Here is a 14590-nt window from a genome sequence, read left to right as displayed (position 1 = left end):
TCCAAAGTGAATGTGGGAAACCCATGTTACTTGTTTGAAGTTAGAGGTCCTAGAGAGGACCTCCATATCACTCAGAAGATAGTTGTGGCACCTGTGTGTGGTAGCAAGTTCTGAGTCTGCTAAGGGCCTGCTGAGCCATCAAGACATGTGATCTCCTCTTGCAACAACCTTGTAGGTCTTTGAGGGGGAGAACACACACACACACACACACACACACACACACACACACACACACACGAAACTATTACATTATTAAATGGATATAAATAAGAGTAAATTCTAAGATCATTTTTTGCAAGTATTTCAAGGAGAGAGGATTCAGTGTAAGCCAGAGCAGACAAATCAGAAGCTAGACATGGAAGAATACACAAGTCAAAGACACATGACAAAGAAGAGGCAGGAAGACTATTCTAAAGCAAAAGCCTGAATTAGCCAAGGAGTGCTTGCTCGCGCATGCATGCGTGTGTGTGTGTGTGTGTGTGCGCGCGCGCGTGTGCGCGCACGTGTGTGCGTGTGACTTTGCATGGTTATGATCAGCATCTGAGAGACATGATTCAAGGGAGGAAGGATTTATTTTGTTCCCAGTTTCAGAGCTGATGGCCTATGATGGCTGGTAGGGCATGGCACATCATATCATGGAAGCAGGAAGCAGAAAGAGGAGAAGATGATACCAGTACTGTGAGCTCTCTCCTGTTTTCCCTTTTATTCCATGTGGGCCCCCAGCAGATAGGGCGGTGCTGCCCACATTCAGGGCGGGTCTTTCCCCCTTTAGTTAATCCTCTCCTGACCAGCCCACCAGAGAGTCTCGTAGGCACTTCTTAGGCCAATCACGTTGACCACTTGATTCATAGCTTAGCCATTAGGGTGGCAGGGTTGTATATTCCATTCTAAGCATCCCTCTGCCTGTTATGAGCCAGACAAGGTTGAGTATCTTACTTTTAGGTTATGACACAAGAGTCCTTTCTTAATACTGCAGCATTCTTCTAAACATATCTCAGAGATTTCATTTTTTTTTTTTGGTCGGTTGTGGGTCTTGAACTCTGGGCCTGGGCGCTGTCCCTCAGCTCTTCAGCTCAAGGCTAGCACTCTACCACTTGAGCCTCAGTGCCACTTCTGGCTTCTTCAGCTTATGTGGTGCTGAGGAATCGAACCCAGGGCCTCATGCATGCGAGGCAAGCGCTCTACCACTGAGCCACCTTCCCAGCCCCTCGTTTCATTCTTAATGGAGTCTTTGTGACACACAGAAGTGCAGTGCTCACATCATCCTCCAGCCAAGGTAGCCAGCAAATCCTTATAGGCCCGACTTTATGAGCCCAGCAGCCAGTCTGTGTGCCCAGCTCAGTCCCCACCCTTAGTATGGTACCTGTGAGCCACACCTAGGATTCCTTCTCACCCTCCTCATCCCTAGCCACCTTTGGTCCCCAAGATGCAGTTGGTATAGCAGCAACTCTGCCTGACTGTTTCCCAGCCCATGCATGGGCCTCTTCCCCCTGCACTCTTACAGGGAGTCTGAAGGATGACCACCGGGTCCTCATCACTGTGAGAACTCTAGGAGCATCTACTCTCTCAGCTGTCACCTTGCCGGGTCCAGGGTGTTCATTCTGGAAAGCTACCATGTAGCCAGGGCCACCTATGACATCAGGCTCGGTTCAGACAATACGCATGACACAGGGCCCCATGTGCACTGAGCAGTATGGCCCTGGCAGGCGCTCAACACTTCCTGCCATCACCAGCTGGGTCTCTGCCAGCTCTTTACCCAGGAGGGCCACAGTGCAATCTGGGATGAAAGAAATTTACCTGTATGCATGAGAACGTGCTCACACCCAGCATGCACACGTAAATCCAGACATAAAGAGGGACCTCTCTGATCCATGACAACAAAGGGGGACAAAGAGAGAAAGTGTGGCTTAGGACTTCTAAAACCCTTTCTGGAGTCCCAGATTCCATGGTTATGATATCTAGCATGACTGGATATAGAGGGTAAAGTCTCGGTTTTAAGTCACGACTATAGGACCCTTGGGTCCTAGCATCGCTCCTTTTGTCCTCTGTTCATTCCTGTAGCCACACAGTATTGGCTCATCACCTCTCATGACACAGGCCCCAAGGATTTGGAGAAGATCGGTTTATGGTTCACCCAAGGTGGCCGTGTGTGGCCAGGCAGGTGTATTTCCGCTGCAGCCCTGCACAAGCATAGCAGCCCAGGGAACCACATAACGTGAATCACTCAATTGAGGGTCCTGCCCTTTGGTGCTGTTGGCTCTATTGCAGTTGACCCTTCTTTCAGGATTGGTCAAGAGCTCAGGTTGCTCGGATCAGAGGACTAGAGGAGGGAAGGAGAGTCTGACTCAAACCCAACTGGATCTATTCCAACCTGCCTCTCCCACTTGTGTCCCGCATCCCCTCACGGAGTGTCTGAGAAAGAGCCGAGCTGCTGAAGGGCGAGGGAGAAGGAGCCCTAAAGTCTCTTCTATGCCATTCAAGTAAAGCATTCTCTGATGGTATAAAAATCTGACCTTTCCTTCTGAGAGAGCCTGAGGTGCGAGAGGGCTGCCACCCCCCAATGACAGGCTGCCTGTCCTTGTGAACTACCCTGAGCCCCGGTGTGGGACCCCGCAAGGCAGCTGTCTGCTGGCAGGGAGTGCGGAATGAGTACGATTCCTCACCCATCAGGTGGGAACCATTTCATTCTTCAAACAGGAAGTGTCACCGAATCATCACCGGCATGGTGACTTTTCCAAGCACGGTGACAGTTACCCTACACAGTGTCCCCTGTACAAACCTTTGCCTTCCCTGGCTTGACACCTTCTGTGGTATGGTAGGGCATGAGTTAAAAATCAAAACCTGCAACAAAGAGCATTCCCCCCCCCACTCCCACCCCCTCCCTGTACATTTTTTATGAGCTGTGACGTCGTCGCCCGAGAGAATGGAGTGCTTCTTCTAACCTGCAGATTGATGATGCTAGGTCCACACTGTGTCAGCTCTGTGCAAGGAGAGGCAATTAAAAGAGAGCCCAGGGGAAGTGCCAGGTTTGCCTGGAGTGCTCCATCTCCAGTCGTTGCCCCAAGTCCTTAGGAAGACTTCCAAAGGTTCACTAGGCCCCACAGGATCCCCCCGCCCCACCACTAACCAAACCCATGATGAATGGGAGTCCAGTGTCTCCCACAATGCCTTGCACGTTGGCAGCCATCTGGCCACTGCCCAGGAACAGAGCTCAGCTTCCACGGCGCCTCACCATGGTGGTTGCCAGTGAGAAATCTCAGCCCAACGTGAGACAAAATTGTTTAATCCACTGTCCTCCACCCCTGGCTGGCCAGCAGAGGACACAGAAATGCTTCGTTCTGTTGTCGAATTTGCTTATCCCCAGAACAATGCCAAAGCTGTGTTTTCTAACTCCTGGAAATTCTACTTTGTGAGAAAAAACAAAATAGGTAAGCTGGTAACTGAGGGACTGCTCAGGCCTCTGAGCAGGCTGGAGAGGATGAATGACTCCGGGTTTCTCTTGCTCCAGCCAGCCTATCAGCATTCAGGAAGAAAGGAGACCCACATGGTAGTCCCATCCACTAGGATGGCTCCAGCAAGTGTGTCTTTCTTTTTTTTAATTTATTTTTTTTGTGTCAGTACTAGGGCTTGAACTCCAAACTTAGATGCTGTCCCAAGGCTCTACCCCTTGTGTCACAGCTCTACTCCCAGCATCTAGGCGGTTAACTGAAGGGAAGAGTCTCATAGACTTTCCTGCCCAGGTTGGCTTCAACCTATAATCCTCAGATCTGAGCCTCCTGAGTAGTGCTCAGATGACAGACATAAGCCACCAGCGCCTTGCCCAGCCAGTGTTTCTGGAGCCTAGCTGCCTTCCCTCAAGGCTGGTGTCCCCACCTACATTCATTGCTAAGCCGTCAACACAGATCAAATGCCAGCACACGGGCAGGTGGCTTCCTGCTGATCTGAGGATTGGCAGGGGGCAGCAGGACAGGTGGTCTTCCCACACCCCAGAGCCCCCTGTGTCCAGGCCTGCTGTCCTCTGCTGCCAGCCATGGGGGCTTAGTGCAGGATGGGTGGATTTGACGCTGCGGCTGGCATTGGAAGCCCCTCCACGTCCTCAGAGGGACAGGGCCTGCAGGCTTTTGATAAGAGCCAGAGCTTCTGGAGCCTCAGTGGGCCACCCATGCGCAGTAGCTATGCAGAGAGATGCTTTCGTGGTTCTTTGGGGGAGGGAGGGTTGGCCTGAGCTGGGAGCTCAGGACTGTGCAGCTGGAAGATAGCAAACACACACTAGAGCCTGTTCTGAATTTCAAATGGGCACAAAGGGTTTTTCGAAGCTGTGATGGTAAATACATATGGGGCGTCAAGATGCTGCTGTGACTGCGGTTTTGCTGTCGTCTGGGAGGGAGGAGGCAGGTCATGCTCAAGGCAAACAGAAGGCTGGGCTGCATCCCTACCTCTTCAGGGAGAGAAAGCAGTTGAAAGATGTTGCCCTTACTCCTTATCCCTCTTCTACTTTCTCCCATCTCCGCCTCTCCTCCCCTTCTCCCCTTCCTCCCATGATCCCAGGTGGAGCTTTTGGATCCATCCACAGTTTTAGCTAACAGAGGAAGCCTCTGGATTTGTATGTCAATGTTTATTAAATCTGGCCCACCAGCTCCAGCCTTTCAACTTTCTCTATACACAAAGGGAAGTCTAGAGAGTCATCGGAGCCTTCCCAGAGGGGCTCCAAAGCGCCTCCTCAGAGCAGACTAAAGCAAGCCACAGAGCTGCCAGAAGATGGCATCCCACATGGCATTGATGGAGGGGACAGGAAATCACTCAGGGGCGTCCATCGCTGAGACATCGCAGGGAAGGACGCTGATCTGGAAAGTTGCTTGCAGCCAGACAGAGCCTCAGCCCAGAGGCAACATCCTGGGTGGGCCGCTGTCCACCTGCCCATGGGCAGTAGCAGTGTGTGCTGCAAAGCCCTCGTCCCTCTAAAGAACAGTTACACCTTCTCTTCTCCCTGGTAATGGAAAGAACATGGTTCCAAGGCCCTGGGGGTAGAAAGTAGGAGGGCTGGGGTTGAAGGAAGGGGATGAACTGAAGCCCCTTTGTACAACTACTTAAAGATAATAATCATTTTAAGAAGACAGGCAGAAGATGGTTGACAGCGTTAGCAAGAGCCCTGGAAACTCCTAGAGGAGGAAGCTTGAAATTTGGGGTCAAGCTGGGAGAGTTGAGCCTGTGGGTGTCACTGACCCTCCTCAGCACCCATGCATGCCTTTGGTAACTGAGTTAAGTCGGGATGGGAATTTTGTAAGCCTATGCTTGGTGCCAGTTTCACAGATGAGAATTGAGGCACCTAGAAAGGTACATCAAGACATCATCATAACCAGGCTCCCCATTGTTCTTATCAAGGGCTGTTGTCACCTTCTCTGCATTTCTCTTGGTTCTTCAGGATCCATGAGAGAGCTGTGAAGGTTTTCATTAAGGACATCATCAGAATCCTAAATCAGGGGGAGACCTGGAGTCCAGCATTCATTATGAAAACCAACACAGATCTGTTCTTACGGAAATGGGCCTGCATTACCCCAGTTGGCCACTGAGTGGCGCCTTCAGGCCATTCATTTGACATGTCTGAACAGCAACAGGAACACATGCCTAACCTTTTTTTTTTTTTTTTTTTTTTTATCTATTTTATTATTTTTTTTTTTCTCAAACAAGTGCATCTTGCTTTGAATGACGCTCAAACCACCATGTGTGGTTTCAATTTCTTTTGTCATCACCTTTCATTGACTAGATTAGCTGTCAGAACCACCTATCATTGGACCTAGCCTCTTACTGTTGGGGAATTGGTTTGTCCAGCTCTGGTTCCTGCTGAAATGTGGTCCTCGGGACTTGGGAGTTGCTGTTCAGGCTGTGAGTGTGGTTGCTGCTACTCTCAGCAGAGAGATGCTCATAGGACGCTGTGATGATGGCAGTTCCTTCTCAAATGCTAAGGGTGATGCGTAGAGATTTTCCCGTGGTCCTCTCTGGAGAATCTCTTGGTAGACATGTCTCTCATGTATATCCCATTGTGCCAGACAAGCCCACCTTCCATCCAAGTGTCATTATTGTCCACGTACTGTAAGCCCTGCACTATGTTAAACACAATTGTGAACAACTTGATTTATCTGTCTTTAACACCAATCTCAACCAGGTAGGTTTTTTTTAACCTCACCAAATGCATCTGGCAACATTTGGAGACATCTTCCGTTGTCCTAACTTGGGGAGTACAATGACATCTGATGAACAGAGATCATAGCTGCTGTTTAACATTCTACAAGGCATAGGACAACTCCACTACTACCACTTTTAAAAACAAAAATCACCCATCTTGAAATGGCAATGGCTCTGAAGCTGAGAAATCTTTGGACTTTTGTTGGTTGCCAGGAGTTTGTTGATCTTCCAATGAGTTCTTTGTACTTTCTGAAGTCCCTCTCTCCCCCTGCTCCGTGGTCTTTGTGACTCATATGTGGCATCAAATTATATATAGCATTTGCTAGGTGCCCAGATAGAATTGTCTGTTTCTGCTTTCCATTCCAGGTTCTGGCTGGCCGTCCAAGAGCTCAAAAAACAACCCCTCCAGGATGTGGCCAGAAGGGTAGAAGAAATCTGGCAAGAATTTCTGGCTCCAGGAGCCCCAAGTGCCATCAACCTGGATTCTCACAGCTATGAGATAACCAGTCAGAATGTCAAAGATGGCGGCAGATACACGTTTGAAGATGCTCAGGTTTGTTTCTCTACTCAGGATGGTTCTTTTGTAGGGTCTTCTTTGTCCCTTTTAACACAAGTCCAAGTCCAACTGATTGACTAAGTCAATCAGTAGAAACCATCCCCAGATGGGCATACAGTGAAACTCCAAGATTGTTTTCATTGTTACATCAAAACAGAAGTGTATAATTACACGTGCTCCTCAGCGTATGATAGATGGAGTGAATCATCCTGCTAAACCCATCATAAGTTGAAGTATCATAAGCTGAAGATGCATGTAATCTACCTATCAAAGCTGAGCATACCCAGCACCCCGTAGGTGACTGGATGTGTCTCTGCGTGAGGATGTGGCTGACTGGGAGCCTAGAATCTGGAGACAGGATCACACTGCATACTGCTAGCCCAGAAGAAGATCCAATGTTTGAAATACAGCTTTCATTGAATGCTTGTCACTTACAACCTCTTGTAAAGTCAAAAAACCAAATTCCAATCACTATAAACTGGAGACCATCTGTACATATTTGATCTTTTCCAGAAAAGCCTCAACATGTTTTGTAAAATCTGAAAACTCATAACAGGTCAGTAGCGACTCTGGAAATGTAGAATCAATAAAATAGGTAGAGTGAGCTAGCAGGACAAAGAGACTCAAGTCTGTCTGGAATCCGCCCTCATAACCACCATAACACACATATATATGTATATGTATATATATGTATATGTATACATACACACACATATATGTATATGTTTACACACACATGTGGAGGGGGCTGGGCCCTATCCGTGAGCTCTTTTGCTTAAGACTAGCATGCTACCACTTTGAGCCACAACTCGACTTTCCATTTTTTGAGTTGTTAATTGGAGACAAGAGTCTCACGGGGACTTTTCTGCCTGGGCTGGCTTCAAACTGCGATCCTCAAATCTCGAGTAGCTAGGATTATAGGCATGAGCCACCGTCACCTGGCTTCAGTTCATATATTTTTAGCATCGCCATAGTCCAGGCTCTGGACTATCTGATGAGATGCTGCAGGAGCAGACAAAAGCCCCTGTCCTCAACAAGGTTATGGGTGAGACCAGTAAAGGGACCATTTCAGCCATCTGAGAAGAACCCACAGAGGTGGACACCAGGGCAAAAGCAAACCTATAAGAGGGCCTGGCAACCCCGCAGGGCACCGTTGGAATGTTCACAGATGCTGTAGAGGCTGACTAAAGGGCCAAAGTCACAGAAACCCCACACAGCAGGCCGAGAGGGGCCATTTCTAAAGATAAACAGCAGATCGCTCTCTTACTTCCTGCCCCATGATTTCTAGTTCCTCCCACCTCCTCACAGTCTTCCACAGGGCTGCAGAGCTGGAACTACTATTTGATTAACTAGTTCTGAGGTTCATGTAAGCAAGGAAAATAGACAGTTGATTCTTTCCCTTTATAACTGCTAGTGTAACAAGAACTTTGCTATCATCTAACCATGGTGACCAATTAGTAATTTGTGTTGTTCTTTTCTTCTTAATGTTTTTAATGGTAAAAATAGTATACAGAGGGGTTACAGTTACATGAATAAGGTAATGAGTACATTTCCTATCGAACATTGTTACCTCCTCCTTTGTTTTTCCCCTACCATCCCTTCCCTCCCCACCTCCCCAACCCTCCCCCCATCCCAAGTTGTAAAGTTCGTTTTCAACATAGTATAGTGCACATGTCATTGTTACAATAGGTCAACCTGTATCCTTGTTTCAGCATTTTGTTATTTCCCTTCCCCTCCCCAAATTAGAAAAATGTATCTACAAGATGTAGGGCACCGACATCAAATACAGTGAAAACAGGGGTTATACCATGGGGGAAGAACATACAAAGAAACCAAAAAAAATCACATAGTACCTTTTAGCTACATGAAAAACAATAGCAAGAAAGAGAAGACAAGTTGTGTCCCTATCTTGGGGTTCATTTCACTTAACATCTTGTTTTGTTCTTAATATACTTGTAAACTTAGGAATACTTGTAAACCTATGTGCATTTGATTTTGTTGTTGTTGTTGTTGCATGTTTTGTTTTGTTTGAACTCAAGGTCTCTTGCTTGCTAGGCAAAGTGTTCTACCAGTAAGCTAGACCATCAGCCCTTTGGCTTGTAATTTGTTTTTTAGGTACAGTCTCATTCTTCATGTGTGTGAGGGGGGTGGGTGTGGGGGGGGGGGGGTTTGGTGGGTGTGGGTGTGGTGGGTGTGGGTGTGGTGGGTGTGGGTGGGTGGTAGAGAGCTGGCCTCAAGTTGTGATCCTTGTGTCTCCACCTCCCAAGAAGCTGGTATGACATCTACCTATTGATGCTTGGATCGTGCCATCTCTGAGCAGTTGGATCCTTCTATCATGACTTTATTAGTCTTTGATAGCAAAGAAATTAGGAGATTCAACTATTTTTTTCCCCTCTACACCAGGAAGAAACTATGTCTCCATGGACCCCATTCCTCGTCATAGAAAATAGATTTTAGAAGCCCTGGTGTAGGCCCTACTCTGTATACTTAGATTGTTCATTGCGTCCAGGCTTTATTAGGGGATGGGCTAAGGAATGAATTGTTAAAAGATAGATCATGAGCTGGTGTTCATGCTTTTAATTCCGAGGCATGGGGTTTTTATTCAACGTCTTCTTTCTTACACCAGTCCTTCTCTTCTCAAGGACATCATGGATAATTACTCATAATTACTCATTTGCTTTATCCTGCGTGTCTGCAAAGCAGTCAGCAACATGGAGACTGCCTGGCCCCTTGACTATTGTGTAGTATTCCATTGTATGAAGTGCCAACCTGTAGTCAGTCAGTTCTCCTGGGTATTCATGTTGTTTCTCACTAACTGAAGAAAGATTTGATGGCAAACTCAAAAGTCAACACATCCTTGTAACTAGCCTTTAAAAGTGCTCGGCAGTTTTCCAAGTACTTTCAAACACACTGTGTATCATTTCCACAGCAATCTCCTGAGGTAGAGTAGACTTAAGGAGACTGACTGAGATCTAACATCCTCATTATCTGTTAGGATAGGATTGATCTTCCCCAGATTCAAATAAAACACTCTTCCTAAAACCAATTCCAACCTTCAGCCTGCTCCTTCTTGCTTCTTAAGTATGTTCCACCATGAATACACATAAAGCACTTCTTACTAGCAGTCTCTCTCTCTCTTTCTCTCTCTGTCTCTCTATCTGTCTCTCTCTCTGTCCCTGTCTCTCTGTCTCTGTCTGTCTCTGTCTGTCTGTCTGTGTCTGTCTGTCTGTCTGTCTGTCTGTCTGTCTGTCTGTCTCTGTCTGTCTCTCTCTCTCTCTCTCTCTCTCTCTCCCCCTCTCTCTCTCTCTCTGCCTGACCTCTGTCCCTGAGCATTTTTGCTCAAGGCTAGTGTACTACCACTTGAGTTACAGCTCTACTTCCAGCTTTTTTGGGTGTGTTTATCAGAGATAAGAGTCTCATCTTTCTTGCCCAGGCTGGCTTTGAACCATGATCCTCAGGTTTCAGCCTCCTGAATAGCTAGGATTATAGATGTAAGCCACCAAAGCCCAGTGAATCTTTCTTTTCTTCTTTGTAGGGTAGGAATACAGTGGAATCCAAACATGAAGAGGGCTGGGGTCAAACAAAGGTCAAATAGATTTGCATGTCAACTACTACCAGTGACCACAGATAGGGCAAGTATGTTGGCTAGTTCATGTCCTAATATTGTTGATATTCTTTTTCATTCTATGTTCAACATCTTTAGAGAAAAAGTCAAATAATTTCACATCATAGCACAGCCAGAAGCACCCCCTATTTATGGCATGCAGATGCTCCTTGATTTATAACAGCGTTTCATCCCAATAAATTTATGTCAAATTGACAATACTTAAAAATGTATTTAAAGCCAGGCACGGGTGATTCATGCCTATAATTTTAGTTACTCAGGACATTGAGATCTGAGGATGAAGGTTCAAAGCCAGCCCCAGCAGACAAATCCAAGAAACTTATCTCCAACTAACCAGCAAAAAGACCAAAGTGGAATTGTGGTTCAAATGGTAGAGCACTAGCTGGCCTTAAGCAAAATAGCTCAGGAACATCACGTAGGTCCTTAATTCATACCCCAGTACCAGTACAGAACAAAAATATGCATTTAATATAAATATATTTAATACACTTGCCAAACATCATAGCTCAGTAACAGTACAAGAAGACTACTGGTTATTTCCCACCATGTGATCATACGGCCTGAGAAAATAATGAAGTTCAAAGTAAAGTTCTCACTGAATTCATATGGTTTGGATGCCACTGCACAATTAAAATATTACAGATGGAATCATCCATCATGCATTGGTGGCCATCTGTGTTCCCTTTCGCAGTGTATAGCATAGGTATGCAGTAGGTCCACACCACCTACTCTAACAAGGTATCACAGAGTGAGTAGCCTAAACAACAAACGTTTCTCTATCACAGTTCTAGAAGCTGAGAGCTCCAAGGTGAGGATACTAACAGGTTTGGTTCCTGGTGAGGGTCTTCTCCCTGCTTCTAGATGGCTGCCTTCTATATATGTTCTTCCTAGTGTTAGGTTTCTGTCCCAGAAAAATGGCCCTTCCCTTGTTCTTCCAAGGGGCACATGTAGCCCTGTCCCTAGAAGTCCCCTCCCAGCATCTGGGGGCCATGGGAGGTTCCCTAGGCTCTGAGATCATTGCTGTGGCCACACTTCCCTATATAGTCAATCTCCATCATTAGCTCTACCCCTTGCAGCCTTTCCCTTCCCTTCCCCTCCCCCCCCCCCTTTCCCTTCCCCTACACCCTTCATCTTATGTAGGCCGGTAATTATGCTCCCCCCCATCCCCCATAAACTCTTTCCTGGTGAACCATATGGCAGTCTCCTTTTGGTGAACTTTACAGCTAGTAGTAGAGAGCACTCTTGTCTCTCTTCCTGCTTTTACAAGGACATGGATCCTATGACAAAGCTCAGCCCTCATGATCTCATCTGAACTGCTTGTGCAGTCCCTGAGACCATCTTTTAGGAGAGATTCGTTCTGGCTCAGGGGTTCAGAGGTGTCAGTCCATCATGGCAGGGAAGGTGTGGCCTAGCAGAGTAGTTCACATCCTGACTACCAGGAAGCAGAGAGAAGGAGACAGGAAAGGGCTGGGGATAAGATACCCCTGATGATTTGCTCCCAGTGACCTATGTCCTCTAACTAGGCCTCACTTCAGTGAACTTTCTAGAAGCTTGCAAAATAGGGCCACAGCTGGAGGCCTAGGCTTTAACACATTCCTGCCTGGGGAACACCTCCTATTCAGATGCTGACATCTCCCAAAGCCAGCCCTCCACTGGGGCTTAGGCCTTCAACAATATGCATTTTGGTGGGACTCAAATTTAGTCCCTTAACAGCATGATTATGCAAATAAGATGATTCTACCTTTTGCATAGGGGAAAATTGAAAGCTAAACCTTTTTTTTTTTTTTTCTGTCAAGGGCCAGATATTTAGGTATAGTAAGTCATATGGGCTATGTCACACTTATTCAATCTTACCAAATGAAAGTAGCTACAGTATAACAATAACACAAATGAGCAAGTATGCCTTGCTCCCCCTACATGCCCCCCCCCAAAAAAAGGGGTTAGGAATGGTTACTCTCTGGTAGGCATGAGAGACAGAGCAAAAGTCATTTGGGGGCTGTAGCAGCAACACAGCAATTCCTTCAAACATTTCTGTGGTGGCAGTTGAGAATTCCAGCAGAAGTTGGAGGGGAGTTGAGAGTTCCCACAGATGTTGGGGGTGGGGCAGGAAACTCCCACTGCCTTCCCTTTCCAGCAGGGGTTGCCTGCAAAGTGGAAGTAGGGCAGAAGTTTCCAGGGAAGGAAGGTTAAAATCCATAGCAGCCATGCATGGCAGCAAAGCTTTGCATGCAGATCTCCCAACTTGCTTGCCAATCATCTCTGGCTCATCCCACACCTGTGCCCAAATGCTTAGTGCTCAGGGCTTCAGTTGTCACCAAGACCTGGAGAAACTTATGTCCCCAGAAGGGGGCCTGGAGCCAGCATTCAGGCTCTTGATCCTTCTTTCTCTAAACTTCCTCCCCTCTGTTTGCTTATACCTTTAGAACTCGCCCACTCCCTTCCCAGCGTTGAGATCAGGAGTTCTGGGACTATCTCAATCTGTCACAATGTTCATATTGTAGTAGACTGAGTGACACGGCCAGATCTATGCACTCGTTCATTGGGGTCTGGGGTCTTTTTAATTTGGCCACATGCGCTATTAGAGAAAGTTAATTACCTATGCTGGCTTCTTGTGGAAATATTTCACAAGCTGCCCACTCAGCATGGGCAAGGTCCCCATATTTGCACTGCTGTTTTGCTGATCCATTTGGCTTTTTTTTTTTTTTAATTTGGGCCCAGACCCAATCTTCCATAAAGGTCTGTGGGCTGTGACCATAGCCCTCAGCTGTTTACTGATGCTCCAATGTGACAGATTCAGCCTGGTGAGGATGGGCTGGAATTGTTTGTTGAAGGCCTCAGATCTCTATTCCACAGAGTGATGCCTATCCACCACAGGGCACCAGAGGACCACACTGCCACCTGCTTGCTACCTCAGTTTCAAAATCAGAACGATGTCATCTCCACTGCCTGCTAAGGATTTTGGAGATATCCAAAAGGCTAATAGCCCTGAAAATTCTATGAAAGAATGAAAAATTATCTATTTATAAGTGTGAACTCAGAAAAATTAATGGTGTTATCCTTCCCTGGAGTCTCTTAATTCCAAGCTAACTTCAAAAAGAAATTCTCTCAAGAAGATGCTTGCTCTTACAGGGAAAGTGTGTAGGAGCTAGATGTTGTGGTAGGAGGTGGTGTTTGAGCTTCTACCTGAGAACCTGAACTTCCTCAATCTGGAGGAAGGAGGAACAAGATGGAGGCTTTGAACAAGAAGGGGGTGCATCAGATGGTGGCAGGCAGAATGGGCCAGAGCCAGGAGAGAGATCTGAATTAAGGGGCTGGGAACGTAAGACTTTGCTGGCTTTTTGTCTTTGGAGATCATTAAAACACAAGAAGTATAAAGAATCCAGGGCATCCTCTTAGGACTTGAGCCTCTTTCCAGAGCCTCCAGGGCCTCTGAAAGGGAAAGGAGAGTCAAGTCACCAGCAGAGTAGCTGCCTGCCTTCAATTTCAAAAGCTTCTGCGTATCCAAGGATGTTCCAAGGACTGTGTCTGTGAGTCCATGCAATTGTTTGTCTATCTCCATATCCATCCATTGCATGAATATGAATATTCATTGTCCCATTTGAGTTGAAGGACCTTGATCTATAAGGCTATGAGATCTATGCTGAAAGAAACAACAGAAAATCAGATGGCTTTCTGTCATCAGAGCCTGACTACAAGAACATCATTCTATTTTTCCCCCAACTACTGGGGATAGGAATTAGGACCTTGCACTCTTGTCTTTTTCCTCTCAAGGCTGGTACTCTACCACTTGAGCCATACCTCTATCCCCAGACTTTGGCTATTAATTGGAAATAAGAGCCTCATGGATGTTTCTTCCCAGGCTGACTTCGAACCTTGATCCTCAAATCTCAGTCTCCTGAGTAGCTAGGATTACAGGTGTGAGTTACCACTGCCTAGAAAGAATATCATTCTTTACAAACATTAAAGAAAGGCCACTGAGATAGGATTGGATGGGCAATCTGCCCCTCAAATGGATTGACACTCGAATCAGATGGCCCAATCACACTCATTGGTTTTAGTTTCTGCAAGTTCCCACCTCACCTTCCTTGCTGCCCAATCCTACCTCTTTCCTGACCTGCAATAAAGCTAAGACACTCTACTGTGTACCTGGAGTCTCTGAACAATCCAGACCTCTGGACTTGATGAGAGCAGGAATTTGGTCTTCTTTGCCTTTCACAATACCTTAC

The 14590-nt window shown here is 46.7% G+C and overlaps 1 protein-coding gene across 6 annotated transcripts in view; it reads left to right on the top strand.

The window, feature by feature from the left end:
* Positions 1-14590, top strand: part of Rgs6 (regulator of G protein signaling 6) — a 491090-nt gene that overhangs the window by 436635 nt on the left and 39865 nt on the right. For all 6 annotated transcript variants that reach the window (XM_070030921.1, XM_070030920.1, XM_070030918.1 and 3 more), the window contains one exon: positions 6550-6736. In XM_070030921.1, coding sequence (XP_069887022.1) covers positions 6550-6736 — 187 coding nt within the window. The remainder of the gene's footprint in view (positions 1-6549; positions 6737-14590) is intronic.

This window comes from Dipodomys merriami, unplaced genomic scaffold (genome assembly GCF_024711535.1).
Source record: "Dipodomys merriami isolate MVZ:Mamm:240054 unplaced genomic scaffold, mDipMer1.0.p SCAF_1, whole genome shotgun sequence".
Classification (NCBI taxonomy): Eukaryota; Metazoa; Chordata; class Mammalia; order Rodentia; family Heteromyidae; genus Dipodomys; species Dipodomys merriami.
The sequence above is the reverse complement of the archived record's forward strand: the minus strand, read 5'-3'. Positions and strand labels throughout refer to the sequence as shown.